The sequence below is a fragment of the Seriola aureovittata genome, chromosome 5 (genome assembly GCF_021018895.1).
Source record: "Seriola aureovittata isolate HTS-2021-v1 ecotype China chromosome 5, ASM2101889v1, whole genome shotgun sequence".
In the NCBI taxonomy this organism is placed as follows: Eukaryota; Metazoa; Chordata; class Actinopteri; order Carangiformes; family Carangidae; genus Seriola; species Seriola aureovittata.
The window spans coordinates 10,977,803-11,004,172 of NC_079368.1; the positions used below are offsets into that span (position 1 = coordinate 10,977,803).

General features: G+C 40.1%; 2 protein-coding genes across 3 annotated transcripts; both read left to right on the top strand.

The window, feature by feature from the left end:
• Positions 1-2,789: 2,789 nt before the first annotated feature.
• stc1 (stanniocalcin 1) lies at positions 2,790-10,677 on the top strand. Of its 2 annotated transcripts, none has more exons than XM_056375430.1 (4): positions 2,790-3,120; positions 4,987-5,129; positions 5,279-5,490; positions 6,200-10,677. In XM_056375430.1, exons 1-4 carry the CDS (start codon positions 2,940-2,942, stop codon positions 6,498-6,500), a joined length of 837 nt encoding a protein of 278 aa, XP_056231405.1. In that variant the 5' UTR covers positions 2,790-2,939; the 3' UTR covers positions 6,501-10,677. The 2 variants fall into 2 exon arrangements, with proteins under 2 accessions (XP_056231405.1, XP_056231406.1); XM_056375431.1 differs by having other exon boundaries at positions 4,990-5,129.
• Positions 10,678-18,846: 8,169 nt separating this feature from the next.
• Positions 18,847-20,639, top strand: nkx2.7 (NK2 transcription factor related 7). The gene is made up of 2 exons (XM_056375768.1): positions 18,847-19,105; positions 20,095-20,639. The coding sequence occupies exons 1-2, from the start codon at positions 18,847-18,849 to the stop codon at positions 20,637-20,639; spliced, it is 804 nt and encodes a 267-aa protein (XP_056231743.1).
• The last annotated feature ends 5,731 nt before the right edge of the window (positions 20,640-26,370 follow it).

Below are 26,370 nucleotides of genomic sequence, written 5' to 3' on the forward strand. Positions count from 1 at the left end.
AATGAATGCAAAACTGCAGCCGCCCGTTTTGACTGCATGTTCATTCTCTGCAACAGATTTGTCCTTTCGGTGAACTCTGCCCTCTATGTTGTCTGTTATATTTCTGAAAACAAGGTGAAGCACCTTCTTCTACCTGACAAAGGAATTCATTATCCTTTCCCCCAAGAGGACGCAGAAGTGGTATTCTCAAATGTGCTTGTGGTATGGCTTCGCTCCAACATTGAAGAGTCTGCAGTGATGTGCTAACAAGGATGAGACCGACTTCCAAACTCATGAATAAACTCTCAGTTCATGTCTTCAGTTTCAGCTGAGACGCACCAAACCCCCACCCACTTGAGTTTAAAAAAAAACATAGGGAAGCAATAAATGCAAGAGCAGCAACATATTCATGGAAAGCATGAATATCAGCTCAGCGTCTGACTCAAATCCTACATATTGTTTGCATTGTTGTTTTCTTTAGGCTTTTTAGGAGTGCTGACATATAACCAGTGAGCAAGCAGGCTGGTCTTTGACATACTGTTTTCCACACCTAATTTACAAGGAGAGAGCCTTCATTCACACGGACAGACATGTAAGAGTCAACACTATAATGGACAATTACTCCTAATTTTCTAAATATGGTCATGTCTCATTCAAAGAAGAGAAAAAAAAGCACTTAAATGACCTAAAGAGTCCCATCCAAGGACAAACCCGCAACCAATCAGGTAAATTAGATCACAGAGCGTTCTCTGGTCTCTTTTCAAAAGGTCAGCACTGATCCAACTTAGTCTGAACTGTGCAAATTGTCAAAAATCATTTTTCAAACATGTAACTTATGCCATTCTCAGACGAGGATGTTGATGGTGATTGACCGTGACAGTAGATAATAGCTCATTCATTAGGCTGTTAAATTCATATCATCTTTCCATTACAAAGGCTATCGGTGCAGTTGGCAGGGGCCCATATTTGGATTCCCCAGCAGACATAAGGTGCCAACAGCTTGACATCATGCCCAAGTCCTGACAACGCTCTGGGAGAAATTAGGGTTATAGCTCAATGATTGCCAAAGATAACCAGAGCACAGAAGACAGACGTGAAGAGGTGCTCTCTGCTCTCTGAAACACTGCAGGAAAAGAAGAGTGATTGACAGAACATGATACGGTTAGTGAGATAAGAGGACAAACATTTACAGGTGCTTGAAAGGCACTGTATTTCAGCTAAGGAAGAGGTTTCTGCTGTAAATCTAAATCAAAGAAAGTGTTTTCAGATCACTGTTAAACATTTTCTTTTATTCCATTCTATGATTATCAGGACAATTCGGCTTCATATACTGTCTGATTCTGTCTGTAATGGTTGAGCGTTGCACTGGGTGAAGAGGCGTGAGGCCTCCATGATAAATGATAGCTTAGAGTCCCACACATCATCCTCTGTGCGGCGGCACGTGCAGCTGCAAGTTAGTGGACTCTGAGCCAACATTTTACGGTCTTAGTAAGAGGAGAATGGAGGATTAGATCAGCAGCAATCATTATCCACACTTTATGTCAACAGCACATGTAGTTTATCTCCATGTTAAGTAGATTCCCTAAGCTAAAGCAACAATGGTGTCATCATTGAGCATGGTTCAGGAAAATGCCAGAGTGATAAAAAAGACATGTCATTTGAATGTTCTGGGTTGATATTTGGGCAAAGTCTGGTAAAGCATGCACCACATTTGACTAAAAAACTGGTTGGTTAAAAACCTCAGGTCTATCAGTGTGGTGAAGGGCTTTGCCTTTGTTGATGTTAGGGACAGCAGAAAAATTATTTGGGGTGGGGAGGAGGGCTGAATCTCCTGTTTCCGTTTAGAAAAAACAAAAAACAAGACCTGCCTTGAGGTTATCAGTATTTTTCTTTGAATCCACCTCTTGACTAAGGAAAACCTGCACCACCCTCTCTAAATCTCTCAGAGAGGCAAACTATTATTAATATACTAAAAACAAATGTAAAGGGTGTACTCCTTTTTTCTGCGTAATGGAATGATACTTTTCTCATGAGCCAACAATACACACATCAGAAGAAGTGAAATTGGCAATGGTCAAAAGTTGTGGCAACTTTGATTGTGATGGGGAAAATGAAGCTCTGGATGCCCTATGCCATAGTGATCATCTTTACAATATTTGATTCTAAAAAAATGTTACCTTGGAAAAAAATATATTACTATGAATAAAATGCCCTCTCAAGACTGTTCTCCCTTCAGTCAAAAGAAAAATACAACACCCTTCTACCTTTTCAAACTCCCTCCTTTCCACCTAATTAATTTTGATACTGTCCCTTACCTTTTATTTATGCAAGCATGGTTTCATGTCAGCCTGCCTATACTGTAGGGCAACACAAAAAAATCTTATTCTATGTAAATCGTTTTGATCACGGAACAACTCATCCATAAACCAATTTATTCCATTTATCAAAGGCACAACCCTTATTTCAAGCCTCGTGACTCATCTGTAGCCTAATACTTGTCAGTCAGGGATCACTTGGTAATCGGATCACAGAAATGATATAGTAATAGAAATGTAGTAGCCTGAGAGAAAGGATGATTTTAAGTCCCTTTAGATAACAATTAGAAATATATAGTGCTCGTATTTAGTTTGTTGGCGTCATTACAGGAAATAATTCCCACAACCTTGACGCTGAGCTGGAAGATCCACAGTGTTGGCTGTTGTTAAATGATTTTATCAATTAGTAGTGGAGAGACCGGGACCACGGTCTTGAATACTGCCTTCTGATTGGTCCAAACGCAGAACTCGTAATGTTCAGCGCTCCCATATAAACCCATGCAGACTTGACATCGGTGCTATCTGTCATGCAAGTCAAAAGGATAGTGAGGAGTCCAATGTAGAGACATTGCTGGCAGCCTACTTGTACTAGCCTACATTTGTTCTGTTTTCGGCGCTGCAGAAGCTTTTGGAGCTTTTATTCCTATGAATTACACACAGAGCAGGAGGCGTCTCTTTCCATTTAGTTGTATCATCTGTGTTGAGAGGACGATGCCTTTGAGGACCGGACTTTTTCTCCTGATGGTGCTGAACGCATCTGCAAATGAACTGGATCAGAACGAGTCTTATTCGCCCAGGAGAGCACGCTTTTCTGCCAATAGCCCTTGTAAGTAACACGCTGCTTCCATCTGCATATCTCAGAGTGTGCAGCTTGCTTTTTTTTTTTTTTTTTTTTTACACACCATTATTACAATGCACAGCCTTACCTTTGCTCGCTCCCTGTGTGGAGGTTTTTTTTTCTCACATTTTTTTTCTTTCTTTCTTTCTTTTCTTTTTTTTTGGCCTATGCAGCCCTTTCTGTCTAAACGAGCGCGTTGATTCACGGAGAAGGCTGCGGGATTAACGCTGTGGTTTTTGCCGGTGTCCTGTCGGCAACAGATGAGCATGGAGCTTGGTGCTGACACCTGAGAGTGCAGGCTGTGTCATGCTGACAGTCTCTCATAGCTTTGGCTGCTGCATAGGTCCAACTATTCAGCGTTACAGTGGACTTAAAGGGGGTTTCAGTGCGTAAAACATAAAGCTTCCTGTGTAGCCTGTGTAGTCAGAAAAAGAAGTAGGCTACACCATTGTACCTTTTCTCCAGCATGCCTCAGAAAAAAAAAAAGCTACACTGTTTGTCACTCGGGCTGTGCCTTTTGGACAAATAAATGCAATCCTATTAGTTGACGTTTATCCATCAAAGAAAAAAGAAAGACCTAAGTCAAAATCCCTTGTAATAACCATCAAGAAATGACACAGCAAAGCAGAAGTCTGTGTGGCTTCATTAAAATTTTGACTTTTCCTTCTTAACACAAAGGTACAGCTCAGTGATAAAAAAAGGCAGTGGGTAACAGGGATGCTGATTCCCTTCTGCAGGAATTGCTTCATCATCATAAGATTTGCAGCTCACTCTCTGTATTTTGAGAGGAATCTCTGGTCCCTGATGGCAGGCAGACTTTATCTGACTGTGCAGGTCAACATGGGGCCCCAGATTTGAAGTCTGCCAAGTGGGCTTAGGATCCTCTGTGACATTTCTTAATGGTTATTACAAAGGATTTAAGTCAGGCTGCTTGCCATCTCAGTGGATTCTTGGATAAAGAATAAGGGAAGCCCACTATCTGGATACACTGATTTACAGATTATGTCTTACAGCTCTGTCTTGGTGTAAAAATGTCAAGTCGACTGCATGGACTTAGAGCTGTGTCCCATGGCTATGAGTGGTTTTTGAAGGACTGAATGCTGCTGCAGGGGACCTGTTTCGAAGGCTTTACAAAGATGAAGATCAGGGTTACTAGCCTAATAACTCTTCTGGTCATGTGATGCTCCTGAAATGAATATTTCTGAGTGTGTATTTCATCATGTAGAAGCGCATGGGATCAATTCTGGGTATGTAACTGGATTGTGACATGTGCTTAGTCAATAGTTAAGAATATTGAAGTGGTTTGGAGTCAGAGTCCTCAAATCAGCTTGACAAGTTCGGCTCGCGTACAATAATTGAAGACAGAGTCTGGTGGCACTGTGCATTTGTGCGTGCGTATGTATGTGTGTGTGTGAGTGAGTGTATGTGTGTGTGTGTGTGTGTGTGTGTGTGTGCCAGCGGTACAAGTGTATGTTTATGTGTGTCTACAGGCATGCCAACAATTTTCAGGAAACTCTTTGGTATTTCTGGTACTGTTCATCCAAGCTCTGCTGAAAAGAACCAAACAGTGGAATATAGGTCCCTGCCAAGAGAAAAGTGCAGTAGTGCCAAATAGTGTCTGAGACTCTCAGAATTGTAAGGTGTCCAATCCCCAGTCAAGTCAATGTTTGCCCCGAGTGACTGTACGTCTTTTGTGAATCACCAAAGTATGAAAATTCTCTTTTGTTCGTCGAATTTTTTTTTTTTAGCTGAAACCCTGGCAACCCTTGTGTAATGAGCTCAGTGAGTGTGCAGTGATTCCCAGTGAACCCACTGTTGGCTCCCCTGCTGATGGTTCATTCTCTGTGCCCACAGCAGATGTGGCACGCTGTCTCAACAGTGCCCTCCAAGTTGGCTGCGGAGCCTTCGCCTGCCTGGAAAACTCAACTTGTGACACAGATGGCATGCATGACATCTGCAAGTCCTTCTTATACAGTGCTGCTAAATTTGACACTCAGGTATACGCTTTAATTCATTTCACAAAGACTACATACAGTATGCCATTTTGTCTGTTTCTAAGTGCACATGAGCTGTGTAGTATTATATGGGTGTAACTGTCAGGGCAAGAATGTGTGAAGCACAAGTTTTTTTTGTTATTTTTTTACAGGGTAAAGCATTTGTGAAGGAGAGCCTTAAGTGCATTGCCAATGGCATCACCTCGAAGGCATTCCCCACCATCCGCCGCTGCTCCACCTTCCAAAGAATGATATCTGAGGTCCAAGAGGAGTGTTACAGCAAGCTGGATATCTGCACTGTTGCCCGATCTAATCCAGATGCTATTGGTGAAGTGGCACAGCTGCCAAGTCACTTCCCCAATAGGTGAGCTCCTCCTCCACCATATAGTATATACATACATATACACAAGTCGATTGAGGTTGACAGTCCTACATGTTACATGATTTGTTAAGTAAGAAAATGTCAGTCATTACAGAATTTAAACCCTGTGAAGCTCTTTGACCCCGAGAAACGACTGGAAAATAATCGTGCAGCTCTCCAGTAGTGGACAATAAGAGTGAAACGTATCTGCTGCTAAACTTTAGTGAATGAGAGACACAATGACCTAAAGTGCTGTTCATATTACAAATATACAAATAGATGCACCTTTAGCCCTGTATTACGTAGTGTAACAGATGGCTACATTTGTATTGATTTCCATGTTTTGGTTACCATCTGCTTCATACATTCTTTCATACAATGAAAGAAAATAAAACAGGAATATCAAGTTTGGATGTTTTCGTTCCTATTGTTGTTGTAATACATGCAGGATTGCAGTCTGGGAGTGGATACAGAAGGATAGGAGGGTGGAGCACAAGGCTTAGATGTGACTGGAGCCGGGATGGTCACTCCCATACGGATGACATCAGACCTTACAGCACATGTACAAATACATAGATATACTATATTAAGATCTGAGAATGCCAAAAACCTCCAAAGAAGATCTGTGAAATGAGAAAAAATTGTAAATTTTTGTCCCTTTTGGTTTTGAGCACTTAAAAAAATCATTCTGTGATGCTTTGTGCTGTCCCAGGTTTTATGGTAAGCTGCTTCAAAGCCTGATGGACTGTGATGAGGACACAGTGGACCGCGTTAGGACCAGCATGGTGTCGCGGCTGGGCCCAGAGATGACCATGCTTATTCAGCTGCTGCAGAACAAGCCCTGCCCATCCACTGCTGTGGCTGCAGCTGCCGCCATCCCAACTGGAGTGGAGGGCCGTGGGAGCTGGCGCTGGTCCATGGGTCCCCATATGTACAAGATCCAGCCTAATCTGCGAAACAGAGACCCTGCCAGTCATTTTGGCAAAAAGCGCTCTGCCAGTGACAGCTCCTAACTTCCACTCAGATTCAAAAAAACTCCACACACCCCTCAAAACATCACGAAAGCTCCTCTATTCCCTAGGGGTGATAAAATCCATTCCTCTGCTAGACTGGAAGTTACAGAAATATGCACCTCTAGGGAATGCCGGAACGCCCATAGAGTTGATATCAGAGTTTGATTGTCGTTATATTGTATATCCTACACTATAGGCTTGAGAGAACCCCCCTTCCATCGACTGTTTTCAAACGTGTCCGCTCACAGTTAGTGTTGAACATGTGGCTGTTGCATCTGCGCAACACGGTCCTGTTCATACTCCTCCTCACCTCCTTCAACAGGGATGAATCCTTAAGATGTCTCTTGATGCCAAGCAAGAAAAAAGAAAAGAAAAAAAAGCAGCCATGGTGATTCACACCTCTAGAGCACAAGTCCGTACTTTAAAAGACAAAAACACAATCTCATTATCCTGACATTTGTTCATGAATAGAGATAGTTGGATTATTATTAGTTCATTGATAGGAATGCGAAATTATTGGTAGATGTATCTAATATTTCAGCAATGAGACCAGTCAAATTGTGAGCATGAGATGTGGAAATGAGTTTCATATCTATTTTCTGACACTAACATAACACTTAAATGTACTGTACACTAAGTTATCTGAGACAGCCATAGCAAGCCCTCTAAACGAGAGTGCTCATACGGAGTGAGGTCTGTAGAGGTTTCATGATAACCTTTGAGAGGTTACCTTAAACTGACCAAAAAACTTCAAACTGCCCTGAATGCTATTCATGAAATACCAAAATAGTGTATAGCTATAGTACTTATGATTTTTATTAATTAATTTTATTTTGATTTTTTTTATTTGATTTTTTCTGATGGCAGATGTAGTCATGGTCGTGTGTTTCAAATCACCGTCCTGCACATAAGGATCGTCCAGGTCATGGCCAAGTCTGTCTATCAGAAAAAAAGAAAAAAAAAATCAATTTTGCATATCTTGTATCCAGACACTTGTAATGCTTAAGACTGTTGAGCTCTACAGTATATGTGGGACCATGTTTAGTGGAATCTGTATCCATGTTCTTAACTGAGTGTGAAGCAGTGGTGTATGTGCAGTAGCTGATTAGCACGTTCACCGATGAGACTGAGAGCAGCCATCTTCTTGGACTGATGATCATCATTCTCTGAGGTGAATCACGTGACATACACACTGGCTTCCAGTGTCAAGATTGAAAATGACTATTTAAAAAAAAGCCTTGTTGGAATGATATTTATTTTCCTACTTTATTATTTAATGTTTTTTTTTTTTTTTTATTTTAATGCATTATTGTAGTTTTAATTCGTTTACAGATTTAAAAAGCAGTTCAGTCATGGCTCCTATTTGAACATGAGCTCTATGCCAAAAAAAAAAAAGAAAAAGAAAAAAAAAAAAGAGCTGACACTCTGGTGACTGAATGGGACCCATGTCATGACTCTGTGCTGGCCATAGGGGAACAAGGTTGGTCATTCAGGTCAGGTGATGTACTTTATGGGTGTTACAAGGGACCACAACAAAACTCTAGCTTCATATTGACACACTTTCTGGTTTAAAAAAAAAAATAAGGTTGCCATTTCAGCTGCTAGTTGTGCTCGTTCAAAGCTGGGTTTTGTGCACATTATTGAAGTCTGAGCAGGTGTAGTCACAGTAAAACAAACACTAGCATTAAGTGCGCTCACAGTGATGTTTTTGATGGTTTTGCACTAGTTTAAAGGATAATACAAATTTTCCTTAAGATGGCTGGCTAAATGTAGACAAATTCTAATCGTAGTCAATGTCAGCTATTATCTTCATGCCGTATATTTCTTTTATGTTATTATTTATTGTTTTTGTGTTCCTCTTTTAAAGGCGTCACCTCTGATATTATATAATAGAGAAAGGATGACATGTCTCAAAGGAGACATGTCATGTTGTTTGTGTTGGTTTCAGCTGTAGTTCGTCTTTAAAGCCCTTAAAAAATTGATTAAAGTAAATCTTAGGTGGCAATAAATTTTTACAACTAAATAAGCGACAATAGTAATTATTTAGTATTTCATCAGAACTGTGCGGGTGTGGTTTGATCAGATTTGATTGACACTGTCTGGAAACGTTAGCAACAACATCCCCACTACTGTCATCAGATTATGGTACAAATGTTGCCACATCCAGATTAGTGCATGAAAACATGTGACATCCAATTTCAACTCAAATAACCAAAACGCTGAAAAAAGAAATATGAGGGGAACATCGATATATACACTTAAACTCTATAGAACCAAATTAAAAAAGTCCCAGTAGACTTCGTTCTCTTACATCTACGATCAAGCCAATCTGTGAGAATCGGTAGACTAGCGCAGAGCCACGGTCACTGAGCAGGGTTTTCATGCTGGTGTTTGTTTTATCCATACCTGGTAGACAGGTGCTGGTTTGGTGCCAGTAACTTCGATGAGATAACCGGTGGTTTAAGATTGTTTCTGCAAATTTTTGTGCACATTGAAAAACTCAATATAGAGATTAACTTGGAACCAGGGCTGGGTTCAGTTCGCTATGAAGCAATTTGATTGAGAAAATTCCCTTTCTTAAAAATTAAATCTTTGCAAACTGATCATCTTAACTTTTTTTTTTTTTTTTAATTACAAAATTATAAGGATTTTTTTTTTTTTTGCTCCTTTTTTTTTAGCAATTGAACCTGGTCCTGTTTGCAAAAGACAAGTGAATCTATATATTGTTCTGGATTGATAAGAGTGAAGCACAGACCAGAAAAAGAGATGCTTTATTTTTCAGTGTCAATAGCTATGTTAAGAATTCCAAACTATGCAATAATCTCACACACAAAGGATTCACAGCAACACAGAAATTGACCTTTATTTCATTCAGTGCCAGCTGATGCTGTGTGAATAAAGCAGCAGCATGTGTGCTCTCATACTGCACTCACAGTGTGAAGGCATTGCTCCTCTGTATCGCTTTCTGTTTCTGTGGTTTGTGTAAACTGGTGTTTCTTTTGTTCTGTGAACCTGATCATTTCTCTTGTGTCATTTGGTGCAAAAGGACAGCAGTTCTGAAGGAATCACTTGGGAAGTTAAGAGCTATAGTCACACTGTAGTATATCCTAGCTTACTATTTTATGTTAAATATGCACTTTGCATCTTAACCACTATAAAGGGCATTGAAACATTCAGCACATGTGCAACTGAGACATGTTTTATTTACCCAGTGAATGGAAATCAGTTTGAATATTTCGCATCCTGAAGGGTCAGGGCTTCTTCATGTACTATTGATACATATGTCTGTATCTTGGTTGTCCATGGGTAAATCCAAAACCCAACAGCTGCTGCTAAACTGTTACTTCCCTGTATGATGCTGTCCAGATGCCCGTCTACTGTGGCCACTCCGATCTGTCAACACACAGTCAGCTCAGCATCAGTTCGCATTTGCATTTAAGCATTTTAATGTCTATCTCATGTCTTCATATTTATTTTCTATGAACATTCCTTGTGTCAAATATATTTGGCAAGGGCAAATTGACTGTTTCCTCACCAAGTCAAATGTAACGGTAATTTCAGAGAATGTACCTGTACACTGAATGTCTGTTTCGACGAGAACATGCCCGAGTTAGGTGACCCGTGAAGGCTTATTGGGGAAAAACAAAAGCGAGAGAAGTATAAGGCTTTCGATTTCTTTCTGTTTTAGATTTTAATTCAACTATAGGGTGCTTAAGGTGGTACTGGAGTATTGTTAAATTGACCCGTGGTGACTTTTGTGAAACTGTTTCTCCTGTCAATACCAGAGACTAAAGACTCCCACACTCCTGGCACTTCATGGTACTCTTTCCTCTCAAGACTTGAAATAGATTGATAAATGTTGTTGCGCTTAAACAAAATCAAAAAGCTTCAGTGACTAGTAAAGTTTATTTTGTATTCATATATAAGTGACAGTTATTTTACTATCGGATTCAAAAAGTTATCAAGGATTTAAGGAGATTACTGAAGTTGCTGATACAGATGCTATGTAACGCATGATTGACCCTTGTGAATCACTTGCACTTTAGAATATACCCATATACATATATACCCATACTGTGTATATGTTTGGGTTTTTCCTCTGTACTGAAAAGTCATGAAAGATACAAATGCATCAATTGTGTGTCTTTTGCTGATCAGAAATAAAATATTTATCATATCTGGCATATGGTATGAAATATGTTGCTTTGCTCTTCTTTCACTCAGTTGGATCCATCATCATTCACAGATTTACATCAATACTGACCAGTTTAATAAGTAAGTTTTAGTAAAAGTCCTTTCATGCTTCGACATTCCTGTCTATCAGTTGCCCTCAAATATTCAAAGAAGGGTCTCTGATTTCATAACTTGTATAATGGATGGAAGCTGGTGAAAACTGAGTAAAATTTTCCCTTCCACTGCTGGTTAGATAAGTTTAGAGATGCATATATGTTCTGGCTCTATGGTTCACAGCAATGGCAATACAAATACAACCCCCACACCCCCCCACCGCCCCACCCTGACCCCTCAAAATGTTTGGGAAACCACAAAAGACACAAAGATAGATGTAGCAAATTGCCATGATCCGTTGACCGGTTGAGCAAGAAGTGGAGTTTGTTTTTCTAAAACATTTGTGATGGATTTTCTGGATTGCTGATTCCCTTCATCACCACCTCTCCAACCAGACCACACAATCTACAATAAATGTGTCACCCATGACACCACAATAATATCCAGGGCTATTAGCATTTCTAATTTCCTCAGCAACATGAAAAATGGAAACAGAATCAGTCCTCGGGGCCCAAACGCTTGGCACCAGATTTTAAAGAAATGCTTCTATGTCGGTTTCAGCTTCAACTCTCCCGCTGAAGATGCAACTCAAGAAAAAGCAGGAAAGACAGTTAAAATAATTCTAAACAAAGGCCCACTAACTAACCCTGATCAGAAACCCTTAAACCTTTGATTTAGTTATTGATTGTTGATTATTGTTATAGGGGGGGCTCTGACCTCCCCACAATGAAAAAACAAACAACACAATGGATTGGGGCAGGGTATAATTCTTCTTACTTCATCCGTTCACATTATACATATTCATTGGATACATTTATTTTTCATTCATATAAAAATATTGATTTTAGTGTCAGGTGCGAACAACAAGTGTCATGTGTGCTGAAGTTGTTTGTCTGAACCTGCTTAATTTGTGTTCACATTATGTTTCACATACCAAGAACCAGTTTCCATCTGACTCCAGCTCCATTATTTTCCACCATGTCTGACACGTACAGTATCGAAAACCATTTACCTCTGAGGTGGTGATTCAAGTGCAGGCTTCAGCTGCCAGTTTTCCTGTGATGGCAAAAGTTCTCTTTCAAATAGATGTCCTCTGAAATCAACTGGCCCATACCAGATTACCTGGGGTGTCCAGGACCAGACCAGACCAGGAACACAGAGGTCATGACCATGTAGCTCTCAGCTCTGTTCCCATTTGGTCCCTTTATTCTTAGAGTGACAGAGTATACAGTGTATAGACTTCCTTTTTGTCCTAGTGCATGATTTCCCATTTGATAACACTAAGTCTTTTCTTTACAGCCTCCGTTAGACTGTGATTTTATTTCAGAGTGACTAATACTGAATTCAAATCCAAAATTTATTTGAGCTTTCTATTGTAAAAAGGATTGATTTTCAAAGACCAGCCATGTGTGAATAAGTTCTGCACTATTGCATGTGCTGAAACTAACAGTGTATCAAATTCATCCTGGTGAATGATAAAGTAGCTGCTTAAAGGCAAATCATCAGCACATAACACTGCTATGGTTTACCACATCCCTTCAGTACTCTGTATGTGTGACAAATCCTGCAGGACCCACGGAGGAAGATGAAGGACACAGAGAGCACCTCCTGATGAAAATGAACTTTCTTAAACTTGAGCACAAACGAGCTGAAACTGCAAAGTGCCTGTTTGGTTTGAGAGCCTGAGGAAAAGAGGGGGCAGAACGCAAGAGGCTCCATGGACGCTAATCTCAGTCAGAGGGAGATATAATTTCATGCCTATTTAGAGAAGAGTCCTGAAGGGCTTTCTCATCAGCCGCTCTCCAGTCTCATGGATAGGTGATGCAGCAGCTCTGCACACAGATTCTATCATCCCCTTCTTTAAAGAGACATTCACTCTCGACTCATCAATGAATTCAACAAGAGCATGATGGACAGGACGAGACGGTTTTGAATTTCTCCATATGGTCAGTGTAGACATCTGTCTCTCACTGAGTCTTTCTGCCCAGTTACATTGCTGCAGTTATGTGGTGGGCAGCTTTTAAAAGCAATTGGGATGGAATTACTGCTTTCAACACACAGAAACATCTTGTTGCCAGGAAACATTTGAACAGATTTTTGACCCTGCTTATTCACTTTGTTGCCTGTTGCTTGGACTGCTGCCGAGTGTATCACCACCCTGACAATCATAACCAGAGTAATAATGAATAATGACAAAATTAGAATATCATTATGCAGATGCAATTCATACCATCTGCTCGTGCTTTTTTTGTAAAAAATACATTGCTATAGTAGCTTCTGATTCATGCACGTGCATGTCTGTAAAATGCATATGCCTGCAATGCTCACAATGTCACCCACTTACAGTCTGCATGCATTTCTTACAAGCAGACCTATAAAAAGTATGCAGATTTGAACAGCAGGGTGCACAGAGGTGAGGGGTGACGCATGCCCCCTCCTTGGATAAACGCTGAGCCTGTAGTTGATGATCAGAAATGACCATGAAGCTTCTGCCTACAATCTGCAGGCAAGAAAACAAACCCACCATTGTTTGTCATTGTTTTAACCTCTTGATCAAACTCTGAGGGAGGAAAGCAATGTATCCATGGTGCATGCATAGTGTCAGCAATTTGATGGGACAAATGAACAATGCACTGTGGTTAGTGCGGTACGGCAATTGCCTCTCCCCCTCTCCCAGTGTGTTTTATATTCATTATGTCCTTCTCTTTCCCATGAAACTTGTGGCATATTCATCAGCAGTGTGACAAATTAGATGTGCAGTGAAATGGAGTATGACTGAGAGCAGTGGAAGATTAGATCCACTCCAATCTTACCCAGCAATCACTATCCCTTCATTTCTGTGGGGAAATACCCAAGGACGGGAAAGAAAATTAGATCAAATTTTACTGAAGAAAGCGCTGGAGTGGCAGGGGAAAGAGATGAAACAGAGCATTTTCCATTTCTGCCAAAGCATCTTTAGATTTGACTTGGAATTGAATGCAAGGCAGTTTTTGGTTCTGGATATGCTAAATACGTTAAACTACACATTTACTCCGGCTGCACAGCTGACCGGAAAATATAGGTAGATGGATAAATAGTAAGATACATAGGTTCACTGCGTTTTGTCACCATCCATTTTTTTCAATTTGCTCAGCACCATGCTATTTGTGCACCTAATGTCTCCCTTAGCCTATCAGACTGATGGAGCCAATTGAGCATCATATTCAGTCACTTCACTAGCAGGTGAAATGCTCTTGAACGCTCTCAAATGTTGCTTTCTCTTGCAGAACCGGACTATTTTAACGGCTCTCCAGCAGAACATTGAGCAGTGGGAAAAAAAAGAGGAAAAGGCAGGTTTCACCAATATGGACAAAACCATGTTCCTCACAGTGTTGTTTTAGTTTGAAGCAGAGATGGATTACAATTTCCTTAGTGCTAATTTCTCTTGTTTTACATCACGCCTTAGCCTTCGTGAAAGACTTAGAGGAACACGACAACACAAGACTTGTCCGTAGAAGAGAAACTCCCATGTAGGATCTCATAGAGAAAGCTTTCAGGTTTAGCTCAGAAAACTGGCAAGATGAGATTAAGATAGATATATTGCTTGTGTCTACTTTGCTTTTGTGTTAGTTTGAAAAGACGCTCCCAGTGTTAAAGAGACATCAGTGTGTCATGTAATTTGTGAACTCAGGGTAAATTTAACAGCGCTCTGCTTGAATGACAATATATGAATCATATTTTTTCACTTATTGATCATCAAGTGCAGATAATTCCATCCTTTTATTGGAGCCCTTGGATTTGACACAGTGCGGCAGAGACATCTAGTGGCTGTAAACAGGTTGTACATATTTTCTTCATACAGGACACAAAGCTTCAGCTAACAAATTGTAAGTCCATAATTTTGAAAGGGCAAATCCACAAGCACCCCACAATGATGTAGCAGTCTGTCATGTCAAACTGAAATGGTTATTTCGAATATGTGAATTCATCTAGGGCAATTCCTCATCCATAATTTTTGTCCATCAAATAATAAATATAAAAAACATTTTTTTAAACAACCACTAAAGCTTTGCCGTTATAGACGTCACAGTAAAGCAAAAAGACACTGAGAACATAATCGATGGCATGTATGTTCACTGTTCACAGTTTTATCTGAAACATGACTTCAACTAAGGATGAATTAATCCAGATGAACCTTCCCCTAGAGCAAGGTAGATGAAAACATTTTTTCAAAGGTCTCTGAATTCAAAAGTGAATAACAATCAGTCACACTCATTGCAAAAGAAGGAACTTAAATCAGCCATGTGTGTAGAAAGTGTAGAAACGCAGGAGATGACACATGAACAGGTTGGAGTGACGTTTATCTGGTCAGGTGCATCAGCCGATACAGGTGATAGTAAATAAGATTTAGCAAAATGATTAAGATGGCACACTGATATTATTCAAATGTAAACAGTGGTTTGGATATGGGTCACAATGACCCACGTTTCGACTGATAAGGTGGAAAGTGAAATAATTCACAGGAATCTAGAGTGAGCATATTTCATCGTCAGTATAAGGTCTGTCATGACTGCTGGATGAGTCAACGCCATGTAACATTTTAATGAGTATCTTCAGTTGCATATTGGCCAAAGGAAAGGCTGGGTTCAGTTTCACTCAGTGCAAGGCCACTCTGTCTCCTCTTTCAGCTGCTATCACCCTCCTATTTTGCTGTATGATGAATTAGGGGTATTTTGTGGTAAACCGTACTTAGCTAGCTTCTTATATTACCGTGAGGGGACATATAGCGGGATCAGTAGGAAAGTATTTGACTTTGAGGAACAGGAGTGGCAGAAACTCAGAGAGAGAGCATTGCTCCGAGCCTTCACAGAACACTGCTGTAGTGATTAAGTAATTTACCCATCAAACTGGACACCCTGAAATCCCCAAAGTGTCAAACAATTCACAGTTAACTTGTGATTTTTTTTCCCTCTGCTTTTGAAGTTCAGGTTTCTTGGTTTGTCAGTGTATGGCGTTCTTCTTCCACAGAATATCACTGTTGAAAACCTGAGCCTTGCATTAGGTTTTAAGGTTCTGTTTAACCAGCAGGTCCAGGAAGCGGCTAAAGCAGCGACAGATGATAACAGGTGTTGAAGACCACACGTATCTACCACATGCAAAGAAAGGTTCAAAATAAAAGAGAGATTTTAAAAAAATATTCTACTTCAGTACAGTCATAAACTCAAGAAATCTTTCCTATGGGGCACTGCATTGAGAAAACAAATGAATACATATACACTGTTGCCCATAAAGTTGGAATAATTTTGTTTTCAGTCACAATCCTCTGTTTATTCCTATTTAAATGGATCAGTAATCACTTTTGACCAGGTGCAATGATTACATTATGTGTCCCAATTACCCAGGAGAAATGAAATAAATCACATTGTCACAATCATTTCATGGAAAGAGGTAAAAAATATTTTATTCCAACTTTATGAGCAACAGTGTATATATTTATATATGTTTTAATCTTATACCTCACATAACTATAAGCTATTTTTCTATCTTATATCTTATATTAATGAGCGAAAAATCATTACTTGAGACATAAAAGGTTATTTTATTGTGAAACTTAAATAAAACTATTTCAATTCTGCCAATTAATTCATAGATTTACTTTCCTGGACCTGGACACAGATACACAACTAAAGACTGATTTAATTCATTGTTGCTATGTTGTAGTCCTTAGTTGGAACATTATCACTGTCCTCACCTTAAGACAAGAAGTAGTTTTCTCTGTCTTTGTCGCGGCCTGAGCAGCAGCAGCAGCAGCAGCAGCAGCAGCGCTGCGAGCTGCCTGCCAGCTGCTATCAGGCTGATCAGCCACTTAGTTTTTCACTTGCTCTACCAGTTACTTGTTCCTCTGTCTACTCTCTCCTGCTTGCTGCCATGCTCCCTCAATTTCTCACTGAAAACATTCAAGTAATGATCGTGACAAACAGGCCTGCTCTGGCTACTGACCGTTGTCTTTTTTTCTTCTATATATTGAGAGAATAAATGTTCATCTTCTGTTAATCCAAAGGCAAGAGGAGCAGTACATCATTTCCTTTAGACCTTACTAAAAGGTTGTACCAAACACAGTCACAAATACAGTCCTGGTTATCCAAGAGGATTATGCATTATATGATCATCCTGCATCAGGGCTAAAATAAGGCTAAAATAAGGCACACGGTCTAATGAACTAATCAAATACAATAGCTCCAGGCTCTCCTAAGCCAAAGAAAAGAGAACAAAACTAACTAAAAAATGATAAATGCAACAACACAACTGCTTCAAAACAACAAACAAGGGCTCTTCTTAAGAATAAACATGCTGACAAATTTTAACTATAGAAATGAATAAAGTCGTTGGATGTATAAATCTGACTTTTAGATGAATTCAAAGCCTTAAACCTTTTTACACAGGTTTAACTTAAACCCCAGAAATAGGGACCTTAAATGGCATTTGAGTGATTTCTTCAGGACAAAGCAACTGCTTGAACTGTAGATTAAACCACTGGTGCAACAGCAGTGGGGCTGATTTTGTTTCAGACAGCACACTTTCAAACCTGTCTTAAAACTTGAACAGCAGCTTCGCTAATGACAGATCAACAGTTCTGCACGGTTCACTAACACAGGTGTTTTCACTTGTTGCCTCCTCTCAGGACTGTGTGGATGTTCACTAAAGTATAATTCTGTCCATGCAGCTCTTTTCTGATTTTTCTGACCATAAGCAAAGTGCAAACACAACTCCATCCAAATTCAACTGGAGAGCAGGAACTTTTCAGGAATATTTAAACCACTTATTCAGCAGCTCGCCCTTAAAACTAAACTAACAGAGTCTTCATGGTAGCACTACACAAGTGTGCACATATAAACTAGCTATTTGTAACGTTGATTAATTAATGAACCAGTCACATACACTCAAAGTGATTTGATCATTTCTAAGTAATGAGTAAGAAATCATGATATATACTGCAAGTCACCATGAGTTCTATGTTATCTCTGCACTAACACCGTTTTGAAACCTTATTATAAAGAGTTGCCAGGTTTCATTTGTTATTAGCCTACTCCAATTGTTCTAAATAAAGGATCAATCAACAATTTCAATCAGTGCTTTGAAAAACCTGCTCAGACCTATAAGTGCCCTCCATACATCCTGCAGTGGGACAGCCCGTGTCTGTCCTTGTTCCTGTCTGTGTGGACGCGCGTCTCGGCCTCAGTCATGCATTGCGGGCTGGCGCCGCCGCCTCTCCACTTCCACAACATCAGGTGTAATGTTTCTGTTTGTTGTGGCCTGAGAACACTAATAACGTGGCTGGAAGACAATGTTGATGGTAAAGCTGTTCAACATCACCCAAGATCACTCAACCCCCCGAAGACCTGCGAGCTGATTAAGTGGCTTTACTGGGCTCACCAGAAGGGGTGGTTTGGCTAAACACTGAATAAATTATCCCCCTTTTTAAAACTGGATCTCCAATAGTTCAAATGCACGCGATTAAACAGATTTCTGGCCACAAACTGTTTTATTTCTGACAGGTTCATTCTCAGACGTGGATTTTGAATAACCATGAAAAAAGTGGAGAGTTTGTCCACATGTTTTAAGAGCAGCCTGGTTCAAAATGGCTTGTTAGAAATATAATTTTCTGCATAAAGCAACGTCTTCCCTGTCATAGAATTACTAAGAATAAAACATATTTAGTGTAGAAATCCACTCAAATGTGTGTAGTAGTAGTCTTATCGCTTAATTAACCTTCTTAATTACACCTCCTGACACAGGGAGACGGGTGGATATGATGAGAGGTGTTCATGTAAGGTGAGAAGGAAATGAGCTGCAGGACTGTGAGCACAGGCAGGCAGGGTGTTGGCCAGTGTTTTTGGAGAGGGGTGACAGATATATCTCTCCCCTTGCTCTTTAGCTGGGCCCTTGAATGATTTAAATCTTCCCAGGCCCTCACTCATCAGTTAGTTAAGAGACACGTCCGGCCGCATCACCAGCAGCTCGAGCACAGTGCGTAAAAAGGATCAAAAAATCATCTAGAGCTGCAACTGCAAGGGTGGGGATGCATCCCAGTTCAACCTCAACCTCGACGCCCTTTTCTGTCAAGGATATTTTGAAGCTGGAGCACCACCATGACTTTGAAAATGAATTTCTGGTGACTGATCAAGTTGTTCCGATGCATCATCATCACCAGCAGCAGCAGCACACACACGCCGCGTCCCGGGACTTCTATGACTGCCAGCCAGAGCCGTGCGCCTCCGGGATGCAGGAGAAGCTCGATACTCACAAGTCAGCAGCGGAAGAGGAGATAAATGAGAAGGGTGAGGTGACACATGCTTTACATCACGGGCAGATTAGTTGGTTTCTATACACTGAAGGCTGTTTACGTGGGGTTAGGCCGTGCGACAGAATGGGGCCTTGGGTGAGTGATACGATGAACCGCGGCCAATGACCTGCCACAGTTTCATTTTCCAAACCTGAGCAAATATTATTAAGAAGAATTTAACTTCAATACGCCATGATGAATGGGAAACATGCATTTACAATATATTGCCACCAAACATCCAAAAGTAAATCACTCACATTTATGAAGATAATAAGGAGCACTGACTTGTGGTGAATAGAATTATTGTTGTAATTAAAAGATCACTGTGATCAATTACAATCGTTATAGATAACCAGGCGCACGCTCCTCAAAGAGAGTCCTGTTTGGTGGTCTTTTTTTTCCACAACTTCTATCGATCCATTAACTACAAGATCAAATTTGAAGTCAGGTAAAGTCTGGCAAGTTATCAGTTTTGAATTTAGTTAAGTAATAAACTGTGTCGTCTTTTTAAATGTCAAAAATAATCAAATTTTCGTTTTCTAATTCGTACATTTTTTCAATGCGTCTATATTTCACTTTATTTTATTTTATTGATATTAAAGTGTGTATGTAATATATATGTAGCACAAAATATAGTCTATTGTAGAAATAATGCAACAGAAACATTTTCGAAATGTACGGTAGCCTATTACAATAAAGTTAAATTTTTTTTAAAAAGTTGAAGAAGACAAACGTAAAATTGATCAGATTTGACTTTATTTAAAAATAATACAAGTATAGAACACCATCCAACTCCATCTACACATTTTGTATTTTTATTTGAGAAAAATAGAATAAAACTATTCGGTTATTTAAGAGTAGTTTTAGTAGGTCCATCTAATATAGTTTAAATGTGTAAAATATATAGCAGCCAAATGGTTTGTAGGATTTGAATTTTGTAAGGTTCAATAAATTTGATTTATGTGACTGTTTTGTGATTTGCAGAGATGAGCGGCCTTTACATTTCACCTGACAAAAACGCACAGAGCAGAGCCAGGCAGCGCAGGAAGCCCCGGGTCCTCTTCTCCCAGTCCCAGGTGTCCGAGTTGGAGAGGCGGTTCAGGCAGCAGCGCTACCTGTCCGCCCCGGAGAGGGAGCACCTGGCCCAGATCCTCAAACTCACCTCCACCCAGGTCAAAATCTGGTTCCAGAACAGGAGGTACAAATGTAAGCGTCAAAGGCAGGACAAGTCTCTGGAGCTGGCGGGTTGTCCAACTGCACCCAGGAGGGTGGCGGTGCCGGTGCTGGTGCGGGACGGGAAGCTCTGCAGCGCAGGTTCACATTCATCACCTTACAATATCACTCTCGGACATTACAGTCCCGTGTTTGGATATGGAAACAGCGGCGTGTATGGCTGCAGTTATCACAGTGTGTCTCCCTCAGCCTCACACGTGTCTCATCACCAGCTGGATGATTTAACAGGTAACAGCGAGGGGCCCTTCAACCACGGACACTTTCAGGCTTCATTACAGGGTGTGAGAGGCTGGTGATTAAAGGAATATAAATGGTCCATGTAGCAGAAACTTATCAACTATTTCAGGGTGGTCAAATTTTTTATTGTATATTTTGTATGGAATTGTTTCTGTTGGCAGTTTTCTCTTGTTGGAGGTTGTTGTTGTTGAAGTCAGAGGCAAATTAAAAATCAGGTGATTGGTTATTACATTATTAGTGCCGCGGCTCCGCCCCGAGGCACTAATTACATTATTAGTCTTTCTTTTTTTTTATTTGATTATAGGCCTATGTATATTTCACAGTTTAAATATATACTCATTCCTAATTAAAGATATAAAATTTCAAATAGTTCATCAAAAGTCCCTGTTATTTTATATTACCTAAATACGTTTACATGCTAATAATTTGGTTGATTTATTTTGTTTTGTTTTTTTAAGACACTTAATATTTTTGTTTATCTGTTTTCAAAGGTTTTCAGAATTTTTATACTATCACGTCCAGGAAGATGAAATGTCTTGAAGTTGACTTTACAACTTTTACAAGGACCGATGTTAAAAATATGTGCAAAGTTTTTAAAGGTCATTAATGTATAATAAACTCTCACTAATTGATATCAAATTTGACAAGACGCCTCGATCCATTGCTTCTAGTTAAACTGCGTAATGTTCCTCTTAAGATCCGATTAAAAACAACATAGTCTCCCTGATTAGAAGCCCTTCAGTAATTGGTCATGGAGCTTTCCTCTGTGCAGGTTATCAAAGACAGCCATCAAAAAGCTAATGGATGAAGTGACATCTGACCTGACTGTGCTGCTCTATCAAACTGAGCTCATTATTGTCCCATTCACAAATCCGCTGATAAGGCTGGAGAGCTTGTCCTGTCCCGGAGCTTTGCTTGGTAAACAAACCCGCAGACAGAGTGGCTCTTTAACTTTTTCAAACTTTCAATCAAACGGGAAACAGTTCCAGTCTGACCTGTCACTTATCAATGAGCCACAGATAAGACTGATACTCGCGCTGCAAAAACTCAATTTCATCGTGCTGCGTGGTTAGCTATTAAACGTAGTCTGCCACCTGATGTAGCTTATGTTACATATGCAACTTATAAGAAATGGTACCAAATGGATTTAAAATATCTTAAACTCAACTCAATTGAAGCCACTTTATTGATATTTAATCTAAATAATAAATTAATTAATTGATTTAATTAATCAAGTGTGTGTGCGTGTGTGTGCGTGTGTGTGTGTGTGTGTGTGTGTGTGTGTGTGTGTGTCAATGTGTCACTTTTAATGGACATTGACGCTGAGCCCCAGAGCCTGAGCAGGAGAAACACCTCTGGGGGGAGAGAGAAGAGCTGAAGAAGCATCTGTGCACAGATAAGGATGAAGCTGCAGACAGAGAGGAGACCAGAGACACTTCAAGAGATCAGATAGTGGCACTCTGCACTGTGTTTGTGTGTGTGTGTGTGTGTGTGTGTGTGTGTGTGTGTGTGTGTGAGAGAGAGAGAGAGAGAGAGAGAGAGAGAGAGAGAGAAAACTTTGCAGCAGTTGTGTTAATGGGCATCCATGTCATCAGTGAATTGTTATTTATGCAAAGATCAGAAATACCTATAAAGTATGCATTTGCACTCACTGCTTGTTTAGTACCTGAATTGAAATTTAGGAGTGATAAAATGGTGGATTATCAAGATTGAATATTGCTTGGCTTGTGGTGGCTGAGGCAGCATGCTGCTTGCATGCTAGCAAGCTTTGAATGCTAGTTGACTTGTGCTGTTTGCTGTTTGGTCTATTAGGTGGCTCAGGTATTATAAGCGTGCTAATTAGCTTAGAGGGCTTGTCGGGTAAATGGGAGTGGATGCTACTTGCTAAAATGGGGTAGCTGAGGGTGGCTATTTGGCTGTTGCTGCGTGGGTTGAGCAGCATGCCGTGGGAATGCTAACAACACGCTCTGTATAGCTTTACATGGAGTTAGCTGGTTGTAGTAGGTGGTGGTGACCGGTGATACTGGAGTGAAGTTAACCTGTGGTGTGTTGAGTGTGTGGGTGCAGGTAAAGAGGAGGGTGGTTCTGGGACACTGGGTGTCATGGCCACAGCTCAATGAAACACCAGTTATTGAGAGGGTGCCCGCCTGATGACCTTGTAGTCTTGACTGCACACTCACACACAAATTCATTTTATATTTGGTAAGACAGGTCAAGGGTCTATCAAGCCAGTGGTGCCAGCCGCAGCAGCTCCGCCTGAGCAGATACAATGTAGATAAAGAGTGAGGCTGGGTCACGGTAGGCATTAAAAGTGTCACCTGTCCTGGGGCCCAGCCTGATACCCACTGATGCCCAGTGTGAGGCCCAGTGATAGGTCAAACATCATTTGAGACGAGTGCTGAGCTTCCTTAGGAAAGCTCACTGTTTTGGCACATTGAACTGTGTACTGGTAACTGTTGCCATGCAGAGATATGCACACATGATGATTACAAAAGAGAGCGGGTAATTTAGGTGGTAATGGGTTGGGAAGTGGGCTGAGAGAGATGTAGAATAACAAGTTGCCTGTTGTTGAAAGAGAGGGAGAGAGAGAGAGAGGGAGAGAGAGAGAGAGAGAAGGGAGGGGGGGTGACAGAGAGATGTATGAATGAAAGCAAAATCCTCAAATAAAGATGGTTGATTACACTGATTCACATTTCATGAGGGTCATTTTAAATAGAGGATGACGTGAGTCTGGCCATCAGTGAAAGGCACATTATAGTTTTACTTTAAAAGGTTTTAACTCATCCTGTTAACTCATCCTGCAGACAGCCTTACGTCAACTTCAGACAAGAAGACGTCTCTTCTTTGGCTATAAAAATAACATCATTTAAAAGCCAGTCTGATAATCTGGTGTTTATGACTGAAGCCGAGATGATTCACAAATCCAGGATCAGTGTTCCTCTGTCTAACCATCCACCCAACTAAATCTGCACAAAGAGAATGTTGATTTTGTAGTTATGAACTAAATGAAGATGAAACTATCCATGAAAGATAAGCACTGATGGCATATAATCTGACTCTCTTTAAACTGAATCTCTGGTAAAATGGCTCATTGTGCGCTTGTTCCTGTAGCTTCAAGTGGCTCCTGGCTTGTTTACTCTGTGAGGACTTGATGTGTCGCTGTGAAGCTCCCTCTAGGGGACGACTCCCACATCACTTCAACATGATGAAAAACCACAGACTGTAAAACCCCATTCATGCCAGAATCATCTCATACAATATACTGTATTTTGTTATTATATTACACCCCAAATGCATTAAACCAAAGTTAATGATATTAGTGCAGTGGTTAAGGAAAGATAAACGAGTAACTCTGAGAAAGAACCCATTAAAAACATTACAGGCTGATTTCTTCAAAATCACTAATACAATCTAAAAAGGTATTTCTGCTGGACAGATGAATGTTAGGGCCTCGATATAAAAGTTTTATCAGATTAAAATGGGCTCTAAAAGGATATGGACACAGGGTAGGGGTGGATGGGGAGACCAGAGGGTTTTGGTTTATATATTTTTTGCTTTTTGATAACTTTTTCAGTTCAATCGTCTTCAAGAAAATTTTAGTAAAAAAAAAAAAAATGAAAAAGAAATAAGAATAAAACCGATTGTTTTGTTATGATACAGTTTTTTCTGTAAACTTTAAATTGACCTGTTCAGCCCGATGACATTTGTTACGTCATGCAGTGAGGAACTTGTGCAATACCCCAGGTGTAGGACACATTATAATACAACACTGATGCTGAGCAGATAAAACTCTGACAAATCTATTGTTACAAAGTTTCACTGCTCATCATCCCAGACAAAGACATGGCAGGAAAACAACAGAAGATTGATGGCACAACAACTAGCTGTGACTCAAAGAAAACATCGTCACCACATATTACCTGCTGTGGAAGACTAATGCCTTTCCGGGCTAAAAGGTTACAGGCCTTACTATGTCATGTCTGATGCACAACCATGAAGCTGAATGTATTTGTAATGAACAACTAGGATACATTACAGTAGGAAAGAAATGTCATCGTTTTCAACTACCAGCAATCATGCAGATTGTCTGAGAATAAGGGCAGAGGCTCAAAGCATCTTAAGAGCGCTAAAAGAGTTATTTGAAATGGATGATATCCTCACACAGCACAACACAGGCCCCAGCATGAGCGTGAGATAACCCTATTTATGAAGTCATAGTGAAGTGACTTTACATTTTATTCCATATTCACTACTGTATGATCCAAAAATACACGTAAGGGCTTTTAAAAACAGAAAGAAAGACTGTGTCTAGACAGAGGGATAAAAGCTTTCTGTGCTTACAGTTCAACATACTTTGGCAGACAGATGGTTGCAGACAAAGAATTGAAGGTGAAGCATATCATACGGATGATCTTAATACTCTGTTGACCAGACAGTAGCTAATGCTTAAGAGGAATCTCAGTAGATTTGGCTTTTATAAATGATGATCCACAACACAGGTCAGAACATGTTAAACTGTATATCAGTCGGTGTGGCTTTGTATTCATGTTGCACATAAAGTACACAGCACTCAACTTTAATGAAAATTTGATAACAGAAAGTTAATTGTCGCACTTTTATCGAAATAAAAGAAATGGTAATACAAGCACTCATCAGTGTGACATTGTGATGTTGGTGAGTCTTTGGTGTGTCGTTGGTGCAGGGAAGCTGGTGGAGTCAGCAGGGCCAGGGGGCATGGAGAGGATCATGTTTATCATACCTACATTCATGTGTTTCCAAATGAAGCATGAACTCCCAGAGGAACACAGCCACTGCTAGAAAATGTCTCAATCACCGGAGAAAGGTCAGGCTGAACCACTGAGAACAACAAATAAACAGCCACTGAACAATGACTGTGTCGGTTCAGGAGCCAGCCTAAATGTGTCAAACTCATTAGTGCTCCAGTAGGTATGACCACCCACTACTGCAGACGGAGTTGTCTCCCTGCAGCCGCAGACAACTGGGTTACAGCCCTGAGCTGAGGGAGCCATGAAACTCAAGACAAATCCATCTGACTTCTACGACATACAGTTAAACTATATCCTGGAAAACCTGTATATTTCTAACAATTCTGTAAATATTTAACTTACAGTATTTATTGTGTATATAACACATAATACATCTGGAGATAAAGATTTTTTGCTGGATGTAAGTAAAAACAAATTTCTTAGATTGTTGTCACACTACACACTAAATTATATATGAGAATAGATTTTGTTTGCCTATTTTATACTTACATGTATTTGCTGTGTATTGGTAATTTACTTCTCCTATTGTATGTTTTGTATATGCCAAGTAGTTCACTTCCTAGATAGCATTGGTAGATTATATACATTGGATGCCGGGCTACAATATACAAAACATGCTGTATTAATGTAGTACAGTGTAAAGTTTGTATGTAAGTAAGACGATATATGACATTTATCAGTTTAAGGTATATAAACTGTGCATTTCACAACATATGTGAGTCTGGTGTTTAATTTGGGTAATTCATATGAATAGTGTCATTTCAAAAAGGCTAATTTATTTTACTTAAGTAAACTATATTATTAATACTTATTTTTCATAAGACATGATAATGTGATTGCAGAAATCTCCATGAAATAAAATGAACAGGCATGAACAGAGTTTATAGTGAGCCACTTGTCCCGCCCTCCTCACTTGTCAGCTGCAGTCTGGATGAACCCGCCTCTGCTTTCGTATAAATTCAGACGGTGTGAGTGTGTGAGGAGACACACTGCTTCAACCACG

Bases quoted from the DNA above. Each gene is read 5' to 3' on its own strand.
- stc1 (XM_056375430.1), top strand. From the start codon at position 2,940: ATGAATTACACACAGAGCAGGAGGCGTCTCTTTCCATTTAGTTGTATC. The intron at 5,130-5,278 runs GTATACGCTTTA...ATTTTTTTACAG, and splicing joins CTGCTAAATTTGACACTCAG to GGTAAAGCATTTGTGAAGGA. The intron at 5,491-6,199 runs GTGAGCTCCTCC...GTGCTGTCCCAG, and splicing joins CCAAGTCACTTCCCCAATAG to GTTTTATGGTAAGCTGCTTC.
- nkx2.7 (XM_056375768.1), top strand. From the start codon at position 18,847: ATGCATCCCAGTTCAACCTCAACCTCGACGCCCTTTTCTGTCAAGGAT. The intron at 19,106-20,094 runs GTGAGGTGACAC...TGTGATTTGCAG, and splicing joins AGAGGAGATAAATGAGAAGG to AGATGAGCGGCCTTTACATT.